The following is a 16,963-nucleotide window of genomic DNA, read 5'->3' on the forward strand; positions in this document are numbered from 1 at the left end:
TTCTGTTTACCGGAAAGGAGTGTGGTTTGTTTACCTGAAAGGATTGTGGTTTGTTTACCTGAAAGGATTATATTGTTTACTTGAAAGGATTGTGGGTTTGTTTACCTGAAAGGATTGTGGTTTGTTTACCTGAAAGGATTATATTGTTTACCTGAAAGGATTGTAGGTTTGTTTACCTGAAAGGATTGTGGGTTTGTTTACCTTAAGGATTTTGGTTTATGAAAGGATTATACTGTTTACCTGAAAGGAGTGTGTTTGTGTCACGGTTTACATGTAAGGATTGTGGTTTACGAAAGGATTATATTGTTTACCTTAAAGGATTTTTGTTTACAAAATGATTATATTCTGTTTACCTTAAAGGATTGTTGTTTTCAAAGGGATTATATTCTGTTTACCGTAAAGGATTGTTGTTGTTTCCGGTGTAGTGCATGTTGCTGCTGTCGTTCTGATTGTTTCTCTGCATCCAGACCGCTCACCTGTTTCTGTAAAACACACAACTCAATCATGACACAGTTATTACTTCTGAGGACTAAATTCACTACATTCTCACAACTCTGTGATGTCGCAATGGAAAGCACTTGCAAGGATGATGTAATGTTGTGAATTACCTCACACAAATCAAGGAAGGAAGGAAATGTTTTATTTAATGATGCACTCAACACATTTTATTTACGGTTATATGGCGTCAGAAATATGGTTAAGGACCACACAGATTGAGAGAGGAAACCCATGTCGTCACTTCATGGGATACTCTTTCGATTAGCAGCAAAGGATCTTTTATATGCACCATCCCACAGACAGGGTAGTACATACCACAGCTTTTGATATACCAGTCGTGGTGCACTGGCTGGAACGAGAAATAGCCCAATGGACCGACCACACATCGAGCGGGCGCTTTACCACTGGGCTATGACAAATCAAACAACGATGCATTGCACAACAAAAACTGCACTGGCTGGAACGAGAAATAGCCCAATGGACCGACCACACATCGAGCGGGCGCTTTACCACTGGGCTATGACAAATCAAACAACGATGCATTGCACAACAAAAACTGCACTGGCTGGAACGAGAAATAGCCCAATGGACCGACCACACATCGAGCGGGCGCTTTACCACTGGGCTATGACAAATCAAACAACGATGCATTGCACAACAAAAACTGCACTGGCTGGAACGAGAAATAGCCCAATGGACCGACCACACATCGAGCGGGCGCTTTACCACTGGGCTATGACAAATCAAACAACGATGCATTGCACAACAAAAACTGCACTGGCTGGAACGAGAAATAGCCCAATGGACCGACCACACATCGAGCGGGCGCTTTACCACTGGGCTATGACAAATCAAACAACGATGCATTGCACAACAAAAACTGCACTGGCTGGAACGAGAAATAGCCCAATGGACCGACCACACATCGAGCGGGCGCTTTACCACTGGGCTATGACAAATCAAACAACGATGCATTGCACAACAAAAACTGCACTGGCTGGAACGAGAAATAGCCCAATGGACCGAACACACATCGAGCGGGCGCTTTACCACTGGGCTATGACAAATCAAACAACGATGCATTGCACAAGAAAAACTGCGCTGTATGACCTTTTCTAATTGTTCCTATTTCTCATCAGTGAAAAGTCCACCTTTGTTTTGTTTGACAACACTAGGACACGTTCACACATCAGCTATTGGATGTCAATATTCATAATTCTGTACAAGAGATCGTTTATATTCAGACAGGACAGCACATACCATCATCTTAGTATATATGGAACTAATGAACCCGTTACGGGTGAAAGGCGCTTATTCCATTAAAACGTTGTGAAATTCTATCTTTTTATTTATTCATCCGAAACACTTCATTCTAATAACTTTCATATATATATATATGAATATATATGAATATATATATATATATATATATATATATATATATATATATATATATATATATATATATATATATATAACAGTCAGGATGGAGAAAAAAGCAAGCGGAGACTAGGTCCAGCAAGAGATTTGATCCTACGAACAAAGCACCTCTGGTGAGCTCTCTACTGACCGTGTTTCTGATAAATCCTGGCTATGGAAACACCCCCAGGTTGTTACAGAGTTGGACAGTTCACCTGTAGTTCCTGACCCTCGTGGCGATCTGCCTCGGACTGGACCGACTGCTGTGTAAAGCTCATTTAATTAAATCAGGCCCTTCCTTTTGTCATGTTTGAAACCCATTAGAATCTACGAGCTACCACGATATATATATACATATATACCATGATATATATATATATATATATACCGTGATATATTTATCAATTATTGACCATCATTGAGGGCAATATGATGTTTTATGGACCAAAGAAATTGATATCGACCGAGGCCGTTGCCCGAAATGTGGTCAACAATTGCCAATTGCCTCCAAATGCATTTTTTTTATTTGTAACATAAAATCCTGAGAGTGCTGATTCCAACTACATTTTGATGTATCATGTACGTTTCTAAATCTGCGAGATATTCCTTACACAATTTCACGATTACCGACCTTGTTTTTTTTGCATTTGCGGAATTAAACTCAGTATGACGAAAGATGTTATCTTTTTGTTGAAAGACAGCAAAGCATTTTGTCACAAGTTTGTGCTTGTTTACATTAGAATTAGCAGTTGACGTTACATTATGTTACCTACTCATTAACTGGGTAGAATTTTGTCTCATGTTTATTTTCATTGGTCAGGGCAATATCACTTTTGATGGACCGGTGAGACCGTCTCAGGGCAATATCATTATTTACGGAAGGTCATATGACTGGTTTTCGACCAATAATAATACAGATATATTTTCATTATGTAATATATATATACATGTATGATATACTATATCAGGTAAGCGATTTACCACTGAGCTACTTAACCCGTCTCCTCCCCCCCCCCAGGTTGTTACAAAGACGGACAGTTCACCTGTAGTTCCTGACACTCGTGGGTGATCTGCCTCAGACTGGACTGACTGCTGTGTCGAGGACTCCCCAGGGATGAGCCGATGCCCAGCCCCAGGGTCTGGTTGTACAGCTTCTCCAGGTAGGTGGCCTGGTACTTGGGAATGTTCGCCAGGCCGTCGCTTGCTCGGCGCACCGGAGAGAAACGCTCATTCGGGAGGTGCAGACTGTTCACATCCTTGAACGAATCACGAACTGAAAGAAGATAAAGGAAGGTAATTGTGTAATGAATGCTTGTTCGGCAGGTGGAGACTCTTCATGTCCTTGAGCGAATCAGATTGAAGGAAAAAGAATGAAAGGAATGAAATTGTTTAACGAACACCTGCTGGGAAGATGGAGACTGTTCACGTCCTTGAACGAATCTTGAACTGAAAGAATGGAAAGGAAGGCAATAAAAAATGTATTGGACTGCATGGAGTAATTAATGGTGGTGTGTAACCTCACCTGACATTCTCTCCGCCAGCGACAGTAGACCGGTTCTCGTGCGATCACGGACCCTCTCGATAGTGTTGTATTTTTCACCGCATATATATATTCTGACATAGCAATTGTATTGAACTGCATGGGGTAATTAATGGTGGCGTATAACCTCACCTGACATTCTCTCCGCCGGCGACAGTAGACCGGTCCTCGTTCGCCCGCGGACGGACTGCAGCGACGCCCTTGCCTGGAACTCCTGCTGCTGCATCTCGTGCATGGGGTTGGCGATAGCCAACGTGTGGCGCTTCAACAGGCCGCGGTTTATCATGTAGCTGTTGACGGCGTCCGAGTCAGGCTCCTGGTCCGACAGGCAGCCTTCCTTCTCCTCCAGGGTGATCGAGTTCTGCAGGGAGAGGATCGGCAGTGGGATGCCGGCAGTGGGCGACAGGGTGGCCAGTGTCTCGCGGCTCCCCCCTGATCGGTTGTCCATACACATCTGGTGCTGGAAGTGCTGGCTGAACAGGTGGATGTTGGCCCCACCGTCCGAAGCACGCCGCCCTATCAGACTGTGGTCAGCTGTGGAGGAAGAAGAGAAATGTTGTGTTAAATATGTAAAGGTCGTGGTGTTTTCCCTAGCTTGTTTCAGCATGGTGCACAATACTTTAACACCATCTTGCCTTAATCAGCACCATGCTGCCCTGAGATTAAACAAGCCTTTTTCAGTAATTAATTCTAAAATTGCCTTTATAAAACACCCAAAAAGGTATTATTAATTAAATGAAATATGCCTTTTATATCTTTTGCCGTTTATTTATTAAAGCAAACACATAAATTACATTAATGTTTATTTTAATTAATTTTTGTGTACCGGTATTTTTAATGAAAAACAAGTGCCCCGAAAATGGTGAAAATGTCCCAAAAGCGTTTGGTCTACCATGCCTTGCCTAATTTCTAGTAGTAATGCTAATATGAAAAAACCCGCTGTTATCTAGATTTGGGTATTTCCGTTTAATTCTGGCAAAAACCAGCCTGCCACTCTCCCTCCCCACACACACAAATGGGAGTCCGTACACTGTAATACCTTGACCACCATATACCCATTAGCTGTTTAGTAGTAATGTAGTAGGAGGCCTTTATTCTCAGGGTGGACATGTACGAAAATCTAGTATATATATTTTATAACGGTCTCCTCCGAAGGCTGTAATACCTTGCCCAGTACACTGTCATGCAAAACAAGGCTTACGATGTTTAGTGAAATAGGCCCCAAGCCTTTATTCTCAGGGTGGGCATGTACGAAAATCTAGTATATATATTTTATAACGGTCTCCTCCGAAAGCTGTAATACCTTGCCCAGCAAACTGTGGCGGCTGTAACAGGTTGTGCTCAGCGACGTGAAAGTTTGGCGGGTACATGCTGGACACGGGTGGCAGATTTTGTGGAAGATTCGTGTCGGGAAGGCAGCCAAACGGCATGAAGTATGACGGCTGCGGCATGCCGATTATCGGCTGGTGGTGCGCCAGCTTGACGCGCACGTCCTCCGGGACCTCATGTCGCGAGTCGCCCACCCCCACCGTGTGTCGCCGCATCGCCAGGTAGCGAGCCAGCGCCTCAGGGGATGGTTCCTCGTCCGAGTCGGACTGGTTTCCATCCTCGAACTAAAAGGAAATGGAAAGAAAAGGAATCTTTGTTTAACGACACCTCAGTACATTTTAAACTATATGGCTGTTTGGAGTCTCACGTGCTGTTATTTTGACATTTCATTGTGTGTGTGTGTGTGAGAGAGAGACACACACAGACAGACAGAGAAAGAGAGAGAAGAAAAGAGAGCGAGAGAGAGAGAGAGAGAGAGAGAGAGAGAGAGAGAGAGAGAGAGAGAGAGTAGAAAGATAGTGAAGGAGAAAGAGAGAGGGGAGAGAGACACAGAGAGAGAGCCAGACAGAGAAAGAGCAACAGAGAGAGAGAAAGAGGGACAGATGGAGGAGATAGAGAGAGAAAGAGCAACAGAGAGAGAGAGAGAAAGAGAATGGAGAGAGATGGAGAAATAGCAACAGAGAGAGAGAGAGAAAGAGCAACAGAGAGAGAAAGAGAGAGATGGAGGAGACTAAGTGTAGGGGGAGAGAGACAGATAATGGAAAAAAATATAGTTATTTACAGCCAAATGGATTTTTTATTGTAAGGGGAGATAACAGAAAGCTATTTTGCAACCTGAGGGGAGATAACTAAGCTATTTAGGTTGTACTATAACAAATAAAATCCCATAAGCAACCATGTTAACATCTGTGTTTTAAAACACTATATGCAATATATCAACCAAACTATGACCCATAAATATCAGTACTACAACTCCTACCTCAAAGTATTAACTGAAGAAAATGGTACTTTTCATGGCTCTTTTTAGGTATAACCTAGTTTCGCACAAAATTTGAGTACTTTTTTTTACAGGTACCCCATACATGTTCCAAGCACAAGGCTACTTGTCACAGTGGTACTAGATGAAATAAAATTGCATACATTTTGAGCCCAGATAAAACTAATTAGTTTTTACAACCAACACACTCACATATATCATCAATCACAGGACTTGCGGTGTTAACTTCTCTATCAAAAGTATGGTGCCCCTCAAACTTTGACCCATCTGGAAGTTATTTGATTTAGTACCACCTTTACCATCATGATGGGGGAGATAACTGTTAGTTACTGCTGTGAGGGGAGATAACTCCAAGCTGCTTACCATCGTGAGCTGGGAGAATTGCACTTGAGATATGGCACTGAGATGAGTGGGTGCGAGTGGCGTTGTTTGACTTGGAAGAATCGGATCAGCTTCGTGAACTTCTACTGGCACTTCCACTCTCTCCACTGCAAGAAAAGAACAAGTTCAGCAAATGTTTCAGCAATTATCCTTCACGTCGTGGCAGTTGGTAGTCTAAGCCTAGCACTAAAGGACTGAAAATTGCAAGAACAACTGTTTCGTTCTTGCGTCACTCGCACAAATCCAGTGGGAATACTATATTGAACTTACCAACTCCAGTGGTAATATTAAATTGACCGTACTGATTCCAATGGTTATATTAAATTGACCTTACCTACTCCAGTGGTAACATTAAATTGAACTTACCTACTCCAGTGGTAACATTAAATTGAACTTGCCTACTCCAGTGGTAATATTAAATTGAACTTACCAACTCCAGTGGTATTAAATTGAACTTACTGACACCAGTGGTAATATTAAATTTAACTTACCTAGCACTAGAGGACTGAAAATTGCAAGAACAATTGTTTCATTCTCGTGTCACTCGCACAAATCTACCTATTCCAGTGGGAATACTATATTGAACTTACTGATTCCAATGGTTATATTAAATTGAACTTACCTACTCCAGTGGTAATATTAAATTGAACTTACCAACTCCACAGTGGTAATATTAAATTAAACTTACAGACCCCAGTGGTAATACTATATTGAATTTATCAACTCTAGTGGTAATATTAAATTGAACTCACAGACTTCAGTGGTAGTATTAAATTTAACTTACCGATTCCAGAGGTAATATTAAATTGAACTTGCCGACTCCGATGGTAATATTAAATTGACCTTACCAACTCCACAGTGGTAATATTAAATTGAACTTCCCGATTCCAGTGGTAATATTAAATTAAACTTGCCGACTCCGGTGGTAATATTAAATTGAACTTACCAACTCCACAGTGGTAATATTAAATTGAACTTCCTGACTCAAGTGGTAATATTAAATTTAACTTATCAACTCTACAGTGGTAATATTAAATTGAACTTACCGACTCCGGTGGTAATACTAGATCTACGTTCGGTGCGGGTGGCCGGCGGCAAGGTAGAGGGCAGCACCGCCACTGACTTGTTGTTGAGGGTGCGCGGGTGTTTGCGGTACTTGTCGAGGAGCAGGTGGTAGATGGCACTGTGGTGGTCGTAACACTGGTCTTCCACAGACTGGCAAAACAAAAAGGAAAGGAATGTTTACCGACGCCCCAGCACATTGTTTACGAAGCACTGATGCACAAAATGAAGGAAAGGAATGTTTACCGACGCCCCAGCACATTATTTTGTGAAGTATAGTTTGCGCAACTAATTTTTCATTCGCGCATTGAATTTATGACATTTAAAATTACACGTTCATGATGGGTTACCTAAAAACAAAATGGGTTGCCCTAAATTTGTTTTTTGCGTCACCCATAAATGGTTCACGCAAATTTTAAATTCTCAAAAGGCCTGATAATAGGGCCTCCATGAGTCCAAAATGGACTTGAGTACTCGAGGGTCAAACTCAACCCGGACCCGAGTACCCGATACTAGATCATCATACTAGTAGGAAATGTTTTATTTAACGACGCACTCAACACATTTCATTTATGGTTATATGGCGTCGGACATATGGTTAAGGACCACACAGATATTGAGGGAGGAAACCCGCTGTCGCCACTTCATAGGCTACTCTTTTAGATTAGCAGCAAGGGATCTTTTATATGCACCATCCCATAGACAGGATATCACATACCACGGCCTTTGATATACCAGTTGTGGTGCACTGGCTGGAGTGAGAAATAGCCCAATGGGCCCCACTGACGGGGATCGATCCTAGACCGACCGCGCATCGAGCAAATACTGTACCATTGGGCTATGCCTCGTCCCGCAGATCATCCTACTAGATGATGATGATACCAAGGAATAAAGTCAAATAGCATTATGCTTCTTAATTCCAGCACTCAACATGGATGCCAAATCATGCCATTGTATTGCATTTCACAGGTTCCACTTTTGTTTTTCCTCCATGTCTCATTAACCCTGTTTGACCTCGTTTTGCACAAAACACGGTCGCATTCTTCATATTTTGTAAATGTGTTTGCGTTTTCAGAGGCAGATCGGGGGGTGGGGGCCCCCTAAATTTTGCAATAGTTATAATTTTATTATATATTAATTTTCTTTTCTTTATGTCCCCTCCAAACCTCCCCCAAAGTTCCATTGGCATTCCACCTCATGTCATTGGGGCCCCCCCTAAATAGATTTTCTGGATCTGCCACTGGTTTTGAGGCAGTAATTAGAAATGCATTTTTCACACTTGTATTAAGAAAGTTTAAAAAAAAAAAAAATAATAAAAGAACATGGCAAAATTACGTAACCCCCCCCCCCCAATATAATGGAATGAGAGTGCTCTTCCTTGCACAGACTCGAGTCTTGCTAGACTCATCTCCGTGCCCGAGTACTCGAGTACTCGTGGAGACCCTTACCTATTACATGCTAAAGCTGGGCGGTATACCGTTCGGTATCGGTATTACGTCAATACCGATTTACCATACCGAGCAAATTTCAAAATACCGAAATTTCGGTATTGAAAAATATTTCCCGGAAAGCACTAATAATATATCTGATGAACACAAAATAGGTTGGCATAAATCAGACGAGAGCCTTGTGTATGGAATTTAATTGTATTTAGATGAAATCAGCGGGTGAGCTATCATACAGGCATGCATTTAACGCAGAGTATACTGAAAATGGCGCTCGATATCGGTATCGTGTCAATACCGAATACCGTACCGATACCGAGGTAAATCACCTCTCAAAATACCGATATTGATACCGAACGTCAAATTTCAATATCGCCCGGTTCTACTACGTGCTTACCTTCACTGTGCGCGCTCTGTCGAAGCCGAGGTCCTCTAAATACTGTAGAATCTGCAGGTTGATCGACTTGGAATCACAGTTGGTCTCTGGACGGTTGTACTCGCTGATGATCTGCTCAAACTCTGGGTCCTCCCCCGACACGTTCATCCACTTGTGTTTGATAATACTATCTACACACAGCCTCTTCACTGGGTCCACTATCAACATGTGGCGGATCAGATTCTCACAGTCTGAAGACAGAAAGTGACAATGTTAAAAAAAGTTCAGGGGCCTAATTCACAAAGCTCTCTTAGGCTCTGCTAGACAACAAAGCATCCTCTTTGCAAGTCTTTTAGCATTAAACTGCGAGATCTGTCTTCTATAGAGATATGGGGCCTAATTCACAAAGCTCTCTTAGGCTCTGCTAGACAACAAAGCATCCTCTTTGCAAGTCTTTTAGCATTAAACTGCGAGATCTGTCTTCTATAGAGATATGGGGCCTAATTCACAAAGCTCTCTTAGGCTCTGCTAGACAACAAAGCATCATCTTTGCAAGTCTTTTAGCATTAAACTGCGAGATCTGTCTTCTATAGAGATATGGGGCCTAATTCACAAAGGTCTCTTAGGCTCTGCTAGACAACAAAGCATCCTCTTTGCAAGTCTTTTAGCATTAAACTGCGAGATCTGTCTTCTATAGAGATATGGGGCCTAATTCACAAAGGTCTCTTAGGCTCTGCTAGACAACAAAGCATCCTCTTTGCAAGTCTTTTAGCATTGCACTGCGATATCTGTCTTCTATAGAGATATGGGGCCTAATTCACAAAGGTCTCTTAGGCTCTGCTAGACAACAAAGCATCCTCTTTGCAAGTCTTTTAGCATTAAACTGCGAGATCTGTCTTCTATAGAGATATGGGGCCTAATTCACAAAGCTCTCTTAGGCTCTGCTAGACAACAAAGCATCCTCTTTGCAAGTCTTTTAGCATTAAACTGCGAGATCTGTCTTCTATAGAGATATGGGGCCTAATTCACAAAGGTCTCTTAGGCTCTGCTAGACAACAAAGCATCCTCTTTGCAAGTCTTTTAGCATTAAACTGCGAGATCTGTCTTCTATAGAGATATGGGGCCTAATTCACAAAGCTCTCTTAGGCTCTGCTAGACAACAAAGCATCCTCTTTGCAAGTCTTTTAGCATTGCACTGCGATATCTGTCTTCTATAGAGATATGGGGCCTAATTCACAAAGCTCTCTTAGGCTCTGCTAGACAACAAAGCATCCTCTTTGCAAGTCTTTTAGCATTGCACTGCGAGATCTGTCTTCTATAGAGATATGGGGCCTAATTCACAAAGCTCTCTTAGGCTCTGCTAGACAACAAAGCATCCTCTTTGCAAGTCTTTTAGCATTGCACTGCGATATCTGTCTTCTATAGAGATATGGGGCCTAATTCACAAAGCTCTCTTAGGCTCTGCTAGACAACAAAGCATCCTCTTTGCAAGTCTTTTAGCATTAAACTGCGAGATCTGTCTTCTATAGAGATATGAGGCCTAATTCACAAAGCTCTCTTAGGCTCTGCTAGACAACAAAGCATCCTCTTTGCAAGTCTTTTAGCATTAAACTGCGAGATCTGTCTTCTATAGAGATATGGGGCCTAATTCACAAAGCTCTCTTAGGCTCTGCTAGACAACAAAGCATCCTCTTTGCAAGTCTTTTAGCATTGCACTGCGAGATCTGTCTTCTATAGAGATATGGGGCCTAATTCACAAAGCTCTCTTAGGCTCTGCTAGACAACAAAGCATCCTCTTTGCAAGTCTTTTAGCATTAAACTGCGAGATCTGTCTTCTATAGAGATATGGGGCCTAATTCACAAAGCTCTCTTAGGCTCTGCTAGACAACAAAGCATCCTCTTTGCAAGTCTTTTAGCATTGCACTGCGATATCTGTCTTCTATAGAGATATGGGGCCTAATTCACAAAGCTCTCTTAGGCTCTGCTAGACAACAAAGCATCCTCTTTGCAAGTCTTTTAGCATTGCACTGCGATATCTGTCTTCTATAGAGATATGGGGCCTAATTCACAAAGCTCTCTTAGGCTCTGCTAGACAACAAAGCATCCTCTTTGCAAGTCTTTTAGCATTGCACTGCGATATCACTAAGTTGTGAGAGTTTAGTGAATGAGGCCCCAGTTCGTTTAACGAGGGGCCAGGGGTTCTAGAATCTTCTTTTTTAAATCCACTAGTCATGGGATCTGTGATTTTTTAAATTTACTAGCCACGATTAAAAATTAACTAGCCCTACTTTACATTAAGTTAATATAATTTTACTAAATAATAGTTATATAAAAAAAATTCATAGGATAACATTCAGTTTTTCTTCGACGTCATCCAATCAGAATTAAGGAAATTGTATAAATGCGGAAATATTTTAATTATAATCAGATAAAGAGGTAGATAGAGATTAAAAATACTAACACTGGCGGTTGGTATGGGGACAGGATATTCATATTTACAAAACAAGACTTAATGGCAACATTCAACTATTTTTTTTTTTCACTAGCCATTGGCCATGGCAATAGAGGTTATTTAGTAGCCCAACATTGAATATCACTAGCCATGGAAGTGGGACTACCATAATCTAGAAGCCCTGTCTGGCATGGTTATGTTAGTTATTTACTAACCCAACATTGAATATCACTAGCCATGGGAGTGGGGCTACCATAATCTAGAAGTCCTGTCTGGCATGGCAATAGTAGTTATTTACTAGCCCAACATTGAATATCACTAGCCATGGGAGTGGGGCTACCATAATCTAGAAGCCCTGTCTGGCATGGTAATAGTAGTTATTTACTAGCCCAACACTGAATATCACTAGCCATGGGAGTGGGGCTACCATAATCTAGAAGCCCTGTCTGGCATGGCAATAGTAGTTATTTACTAGCCCAACATTGAATATCACTAGCCATGGGAGTGGGGCTACCATAATCTAGAAGCCCTGTCTGGCATGGTAATAGTAGCTATTTACTAGCCCAACATTGAATATCACTAGCCATGGGAGTGGGGCTACCATAATCTAGAAGCCCTGTCTGGCATGGCAATAGTAGTTATTTACTAGCCCAACATTGAATATCACTAGCCATGGCAGTGGGGCTACCATAATCTAGAAGCCCTGTCTGGCATGGCAATAGTAGTTATTTACTAGCCCAACATTGAATATCACTAGCCATGGCAGTGGGGCTACCATAATCTAGAAGCCCTGTCTGGCATGGCAATAGTAGTTATTTACTAGCCCAACATTGAATATCACTAGCCATGGCAGTGGGGCTACCATAATCTAGAAGCCCTGTCTGGCACTGTAATAGTAGTTATATATTAGCTCAACATTGAATATCACTAGCCATGGGAGTGGGGCTACCATAATCTAGAAGCCCTGTCTGGCATTGTAATAGTAGTTATATACTAGCCCAACATTGAATATCACTAGCCATGGGAGTGGGGCTACCATAATCTAGAAGCCCTATCTGGCATTGTAATAGTAGTTATATACTAGCCCAACATTGAATATCACTAGCCATGGGAGTGGGGCTACCATAATCTAGAAGCCCTGTCTGGCATTGTAATAGTAGTTATATACTAGCCCAACATTGAATATCACTAGCCATGGGAGTGGGGCTACCATAATCTAGAAGCCCTGTCTGGCATTGTAATAGTAGTTATATACTAGCCCAACATTGAATATCACTAGCCATGGGAGTGGGGCTACCATAATCTAGAAGCCCTGTCTGGCATTGTAATAGTAGTTATATACTAGCCCAACATTGAATATCACTAGCCATGGGAGTGGGGCTACCATAATCTAGAAGCCCTGTCTGGCATTGTAATAGTAGTTATATACTAGCCCAACATTGAATATCACTAGCCATGGGAGTGGGGCTACCATAATCTAGAAGCCCTGTAGGGGTGGTACGTTTTGTGACATTTCGGCATGTTCTGTGTTCCTTCGAAAAAAATCTGGATTATACACTCGATTCTAATCGTAATATTTTGATATAAAAGACTACTTGCAGTAATAAAATTTAAACAAAACAATTGTATGTTTCATTAAAAACGTGATAATGTGACAGTTGCTAATGTGTTGTTATACTGAAATGGAAGTAATAATTAGTATGTTCTGGCATTACTGAAATGAATGTGGCCAAGAATGAACAACGCTTGACTGGTCACTGCAAATGGCGCGACATGCGTCGATGTACTGTCTGGCGCCAAAGTAGAAGAAATGAAATGTCTTATTTAATGATGCACTCAACACATTTTATTTACGGTTATATGGCGTCAGACATATGGTTAAGGACCACACAGATATTGAGTGAGGAAACCAGCAATGGATCTTTTATATGCACCATCTCACAGACAAGATTGTACGTATCACGGCCTTTGTTACACCAGTTGTTAACTGGATCCCTCATAAACCCAGACACTTTACAGAGTCTCTTTTTAAAAACCAAGACAGAAGTTAATCTCTCTAAACCGGATCCCTCTTGAATTCAGACATTTGTCTTGGTCTCAAGGGTGTCCGTTTTAGAGGGGTTTCACTGTATATTTAGTAAAAGTTACTTTTTATTTCTTTCATCTTTTAAAATTTACACTTAATATTTTGTCCAGAATTATGAAAAATAAAAATATACTGACTTGTAAACAGCGTTATCTGCTTGTTATAGAATTTTGACAGGGTTCATGGTTAGTAGACCAGCTTTTATTTTAATGCGGTGAAACATCTTAATAACAGAGCTAATTTTTAATTCGAATGACGTCAATATTCCAATGACATCACTTTGTATCTCCTTACATTTCTGTTTTAAGAACGCTGGAAAAATTCCAATGCAAAATTGCTACTGAAAATATTTTGTTTGAACATTACTAATGCACCTGAATGTGTTTGGAGAAAATCTTGCGATTAAAAAAAATTGTACCTTTTATGAAATAAGGATTTCAAGAGAAATTATGATAAAATGTGAAATATTTAGTGTGTACGAAGCCAAAACAAGAGTGTGATGAGTGGCTGTCATTGACCTTAAACAAGTTGAGGTCTTGATGTCTGTTGCGTGATTTTGTTTCTGAAATTGGGTGATATCAAAACTATTATGGCGACATTGACTTCTCACTACTGCTAATAACTCAGCGACTTGAGTGGACGTTCGGCGAAGAAAATGTTCATTTCGCCGGCTAGATTAAGGCCTGCACTGATTATCACTACCTACCTGTAGACATGAAAAATGGAATGCGGAATTTCCCGCTGAGAACCCGAGATCTCAGCGACTGTAGTGTGCTGCCATCAAACGGAAGAGCACCACACACGAGTACATACAGCACCACACCGAGGCTCTGTAACAAAGATAGACAACTCACGTCAGAAATATAACATTCGACACAGAATTTTATATCATAGTTAAACAGTAACAAAGAAAGACAACTCGTGTCACAACACAGAATTTTTGATTATAGTTAAACAGTAACAAAGAAAGACAATTCCTGTCAAAGGAATAACCATCAATACAGAATTTCATATTATAGTTAAACAGTTAAATCTATAAAAAGAAAAGGAATGTCAGATCATAAAATACATACTGTAGATCCTGAAATGAACGTGTCCCTAAATTAATGCGAGTGACATGAAATTAATGCGAGTGGCCTCCCTTTGAAATATTAACTTTCCTAACATATCTGTGTACTTTTTGGTTAAATCAAAGTTACAGGAATCTTCAATGAGATCAACTCACATTCAGAGCAAGCTGTTGTAGCACACGCCTGTCCTGGGCACAAGTGCTAGCCTCAGCCGGCTCCTCCGTCCAGGGTCCCTTTCCACAAAGAGATCTTAGCCCTAAGATCAACTTAAGTGTATAGGGTAGCTATGTGCTTAAGGTAATCTTAGGGCCAAGATCCCTGGACAGGATTAAGCACTACACCACCAAAGTTGTATTTACTGTATTCAAACAATGTATAATGAATGGTTACCCAGACATCGACTTTAGGAGCGTCGTACTCCTTGCCTTCAAACAATTCCGGTGCGGCGTAGGGTGGACTGCCGCACCACGTCTTCAGCATGGAACCAGGACAGAAGTGATTGCTGAAACCAAAATCTGAAAACAAAACAAAAAAACATGCGTCATGACATTTTAAAAATTATTGTAAGGTTGTAGTGCGCCAATCGATGACGTCATCCTGTGACGTCAATAAGTGTTATGTCCCACTTGGTGTTCTAGCGGGACCTAGCACTTTTGATATGTACCAAGATAGTTTTAACCACATGGGCAATAATTCAACATACAATATGTGAGATAACTACGAGAAAATCTATTACCTGCTATTTTGATGTTGAGGTTTGCATCAAGTAGCAAGTTTTCCGCCTTCAGGTCTCGGTGGACGATGTGTCGACTATGACAGTACGACACGGCCGCGACAATCTGCTTGAACTTCTTGCGAGCCTCCTTCTCGTTCATACGCCCATGAGCTACCAAATGGTCTGTGGAGAAAATAAAACAACAATTAAAATGGTGTCTGGACAATTAGCCGTTAATTTCGAGCCCTTCTTTCGAGCCTCCTTCTCATTTAATTAGCCATTAATTTGGAGCCCTGCTGGAACTTCTTACAAGCCTCCTTCTCGTTCATACACCCTTGAGCCACCAAATGGTCTGCGGAGAAAACAAAACAACCATTAAAATGATGTCTGGATAATTAGCCATTAATTTCGAGCTCTGCTTGAACTTATTACGAGCCTCCTTCTCGTTCATATGCCCATGAGCCACCAAGTGGTCTGCAGAGAAAACAAAACAACGATTAAAATGACGTCTGGACAATTAGCCGTTAATTTCAATCCCTGTAATAGGTGTTACTATTGTCATCTATGGGATTTGATTTGGTGGTATAAAAACGTATCTAACAAGTGAAAGCGAGTTGGATATGTTTTTTAAACGACTTGTAAGATAAATGCACATGCATATAACACTAATATACATGAATGTAGGGTGCATACCACCAAATCAAATCCCACAGACGACAATAGTATCATGTGTGGCTAAAACTCCTACTGCAGTGTATCAAGGAAGAAGGAAGGAAATGTTTTATTTAATGACGCACTCGACACATTTTTTTTATGGTTATATGGCATCAGACATGTGGTTAAGGACCACACAGATACTGAGAGAGAAAACCCGCTGTCGCCACTTCATGGGCTACTCTTTTCGATTAGCAGCAAGGGATCTTTTATATGCACCATCCCACAGACAGGATAACCCATAGCACGGCCTTTGTTACACCAGTTGTGGAGCAATGGCTGGAACGAGAAATAGCCCAATGGGTCCACCGATGAGAATTGATCCTAGATCGACGTTCATCAAGCGAGCGCTTTACCACTGGGCTACGTCCCGCACCTGAATGTAGGGTGCATACCACCAAACCAAATCCCACAGACGACAATAGTAACATGTGTAGCTAAATCTCCTACCTGCAGCATATCAATCGACATATAAACACCACGGATATAAATACTACCACCCTTCACCCTTAAAAGTGAATTAGAAAAACTTGGGGATGAACCTGCTCATTTCAGAGATGAACGGGTAGCGTCTATGGCTACCCTAGTTCCACACAAAATTAGAGTACTTTTTTTTTTTACAGCTACCCTATACATGTTTCAAGCACAAGGCTACTTGAGACATTGGTACTAGATGAAATAAAATTGCATACATTTTTTGCCTAGCTTAAACTATTTTTTTGTACAACCAACACTCACATTTAGTATTTCTTTATTTGCAAAACACTTTTACTTTTTGTCTTACATCAAAGAAAACTGAAATTATTTACCCAAAAACTTTTTTTTGTTACAGTAGGGTTCTTATGCAAGTTTCAACATTATTTATTATATACAAGCTAC

General features: G+C 41.1%; 1 protein-coding gene across 2 annotated transcripts in view; it reads right to left on the reverse strand.

Annotated features, from left to right (window-relative positions):
- LOC121386439 (serine/threonine-protein kinase SIK3-like) overlaps positions 1–16,963 on the reverse strand; it is an 89,006-nt gene that overhangs the window by 4,049 nt on the left and 67,994 nt on the right. For both annotated transcript variants that reach the window (XM_041517337.1, XM_041517338.1), the window contains 10 exons: positions 15,392–15,553; positions 15,046–15,170; positions 14,292–14,415; positions 9,069–9,298; positions 7,211–7,379; positions 6,147–6,271; positions 4,761–5,070; positions 3,590–3,991; positions 2,961–3,190; positions 396–482 (listed from right to left, as the gene is read on the reverse strand). In XM_041517337.1, coding sequence (XP_041373271.1) covers positions 396–482; positions 2,961–3,190; positions 3,590–3,991; positions 4,761–5,070; positions 6,147–6,271; positions 7,211–7,379; positions 9,069–9,298; positions 14,292–14,415; positions 15,046–15,170; positions 15,392–15,553 — 1,964 coding nt within the window. The remainder of the gene's footprint in view (positions 1–395; positions 483–2,960; positions 3,191–3,589; positions 3,992–4,760; positions 5,071–6,146; positions 6,272–7,210; positions 7,380–9,068; positions 9,299–14,291; positions 14,416–15,045; positions 15,171–15,391; positions 15,554–16,963) is intronic.

The sequence above is a fragment of the Gigantopelta aegis genome, chromosome 12 (assembly GCF_016097555.1).
Source record: "Gigantopelta aegis isolate Gae_Host chromosome 12, Gae_host_genome, whole genome shotgun sequence".
NCBI lineage: Eukaryota > Metazoa > Mollusca > Gastropoda > Neomphalida > Peltospiridae > Gigantopelta > Gigantopelta aegis.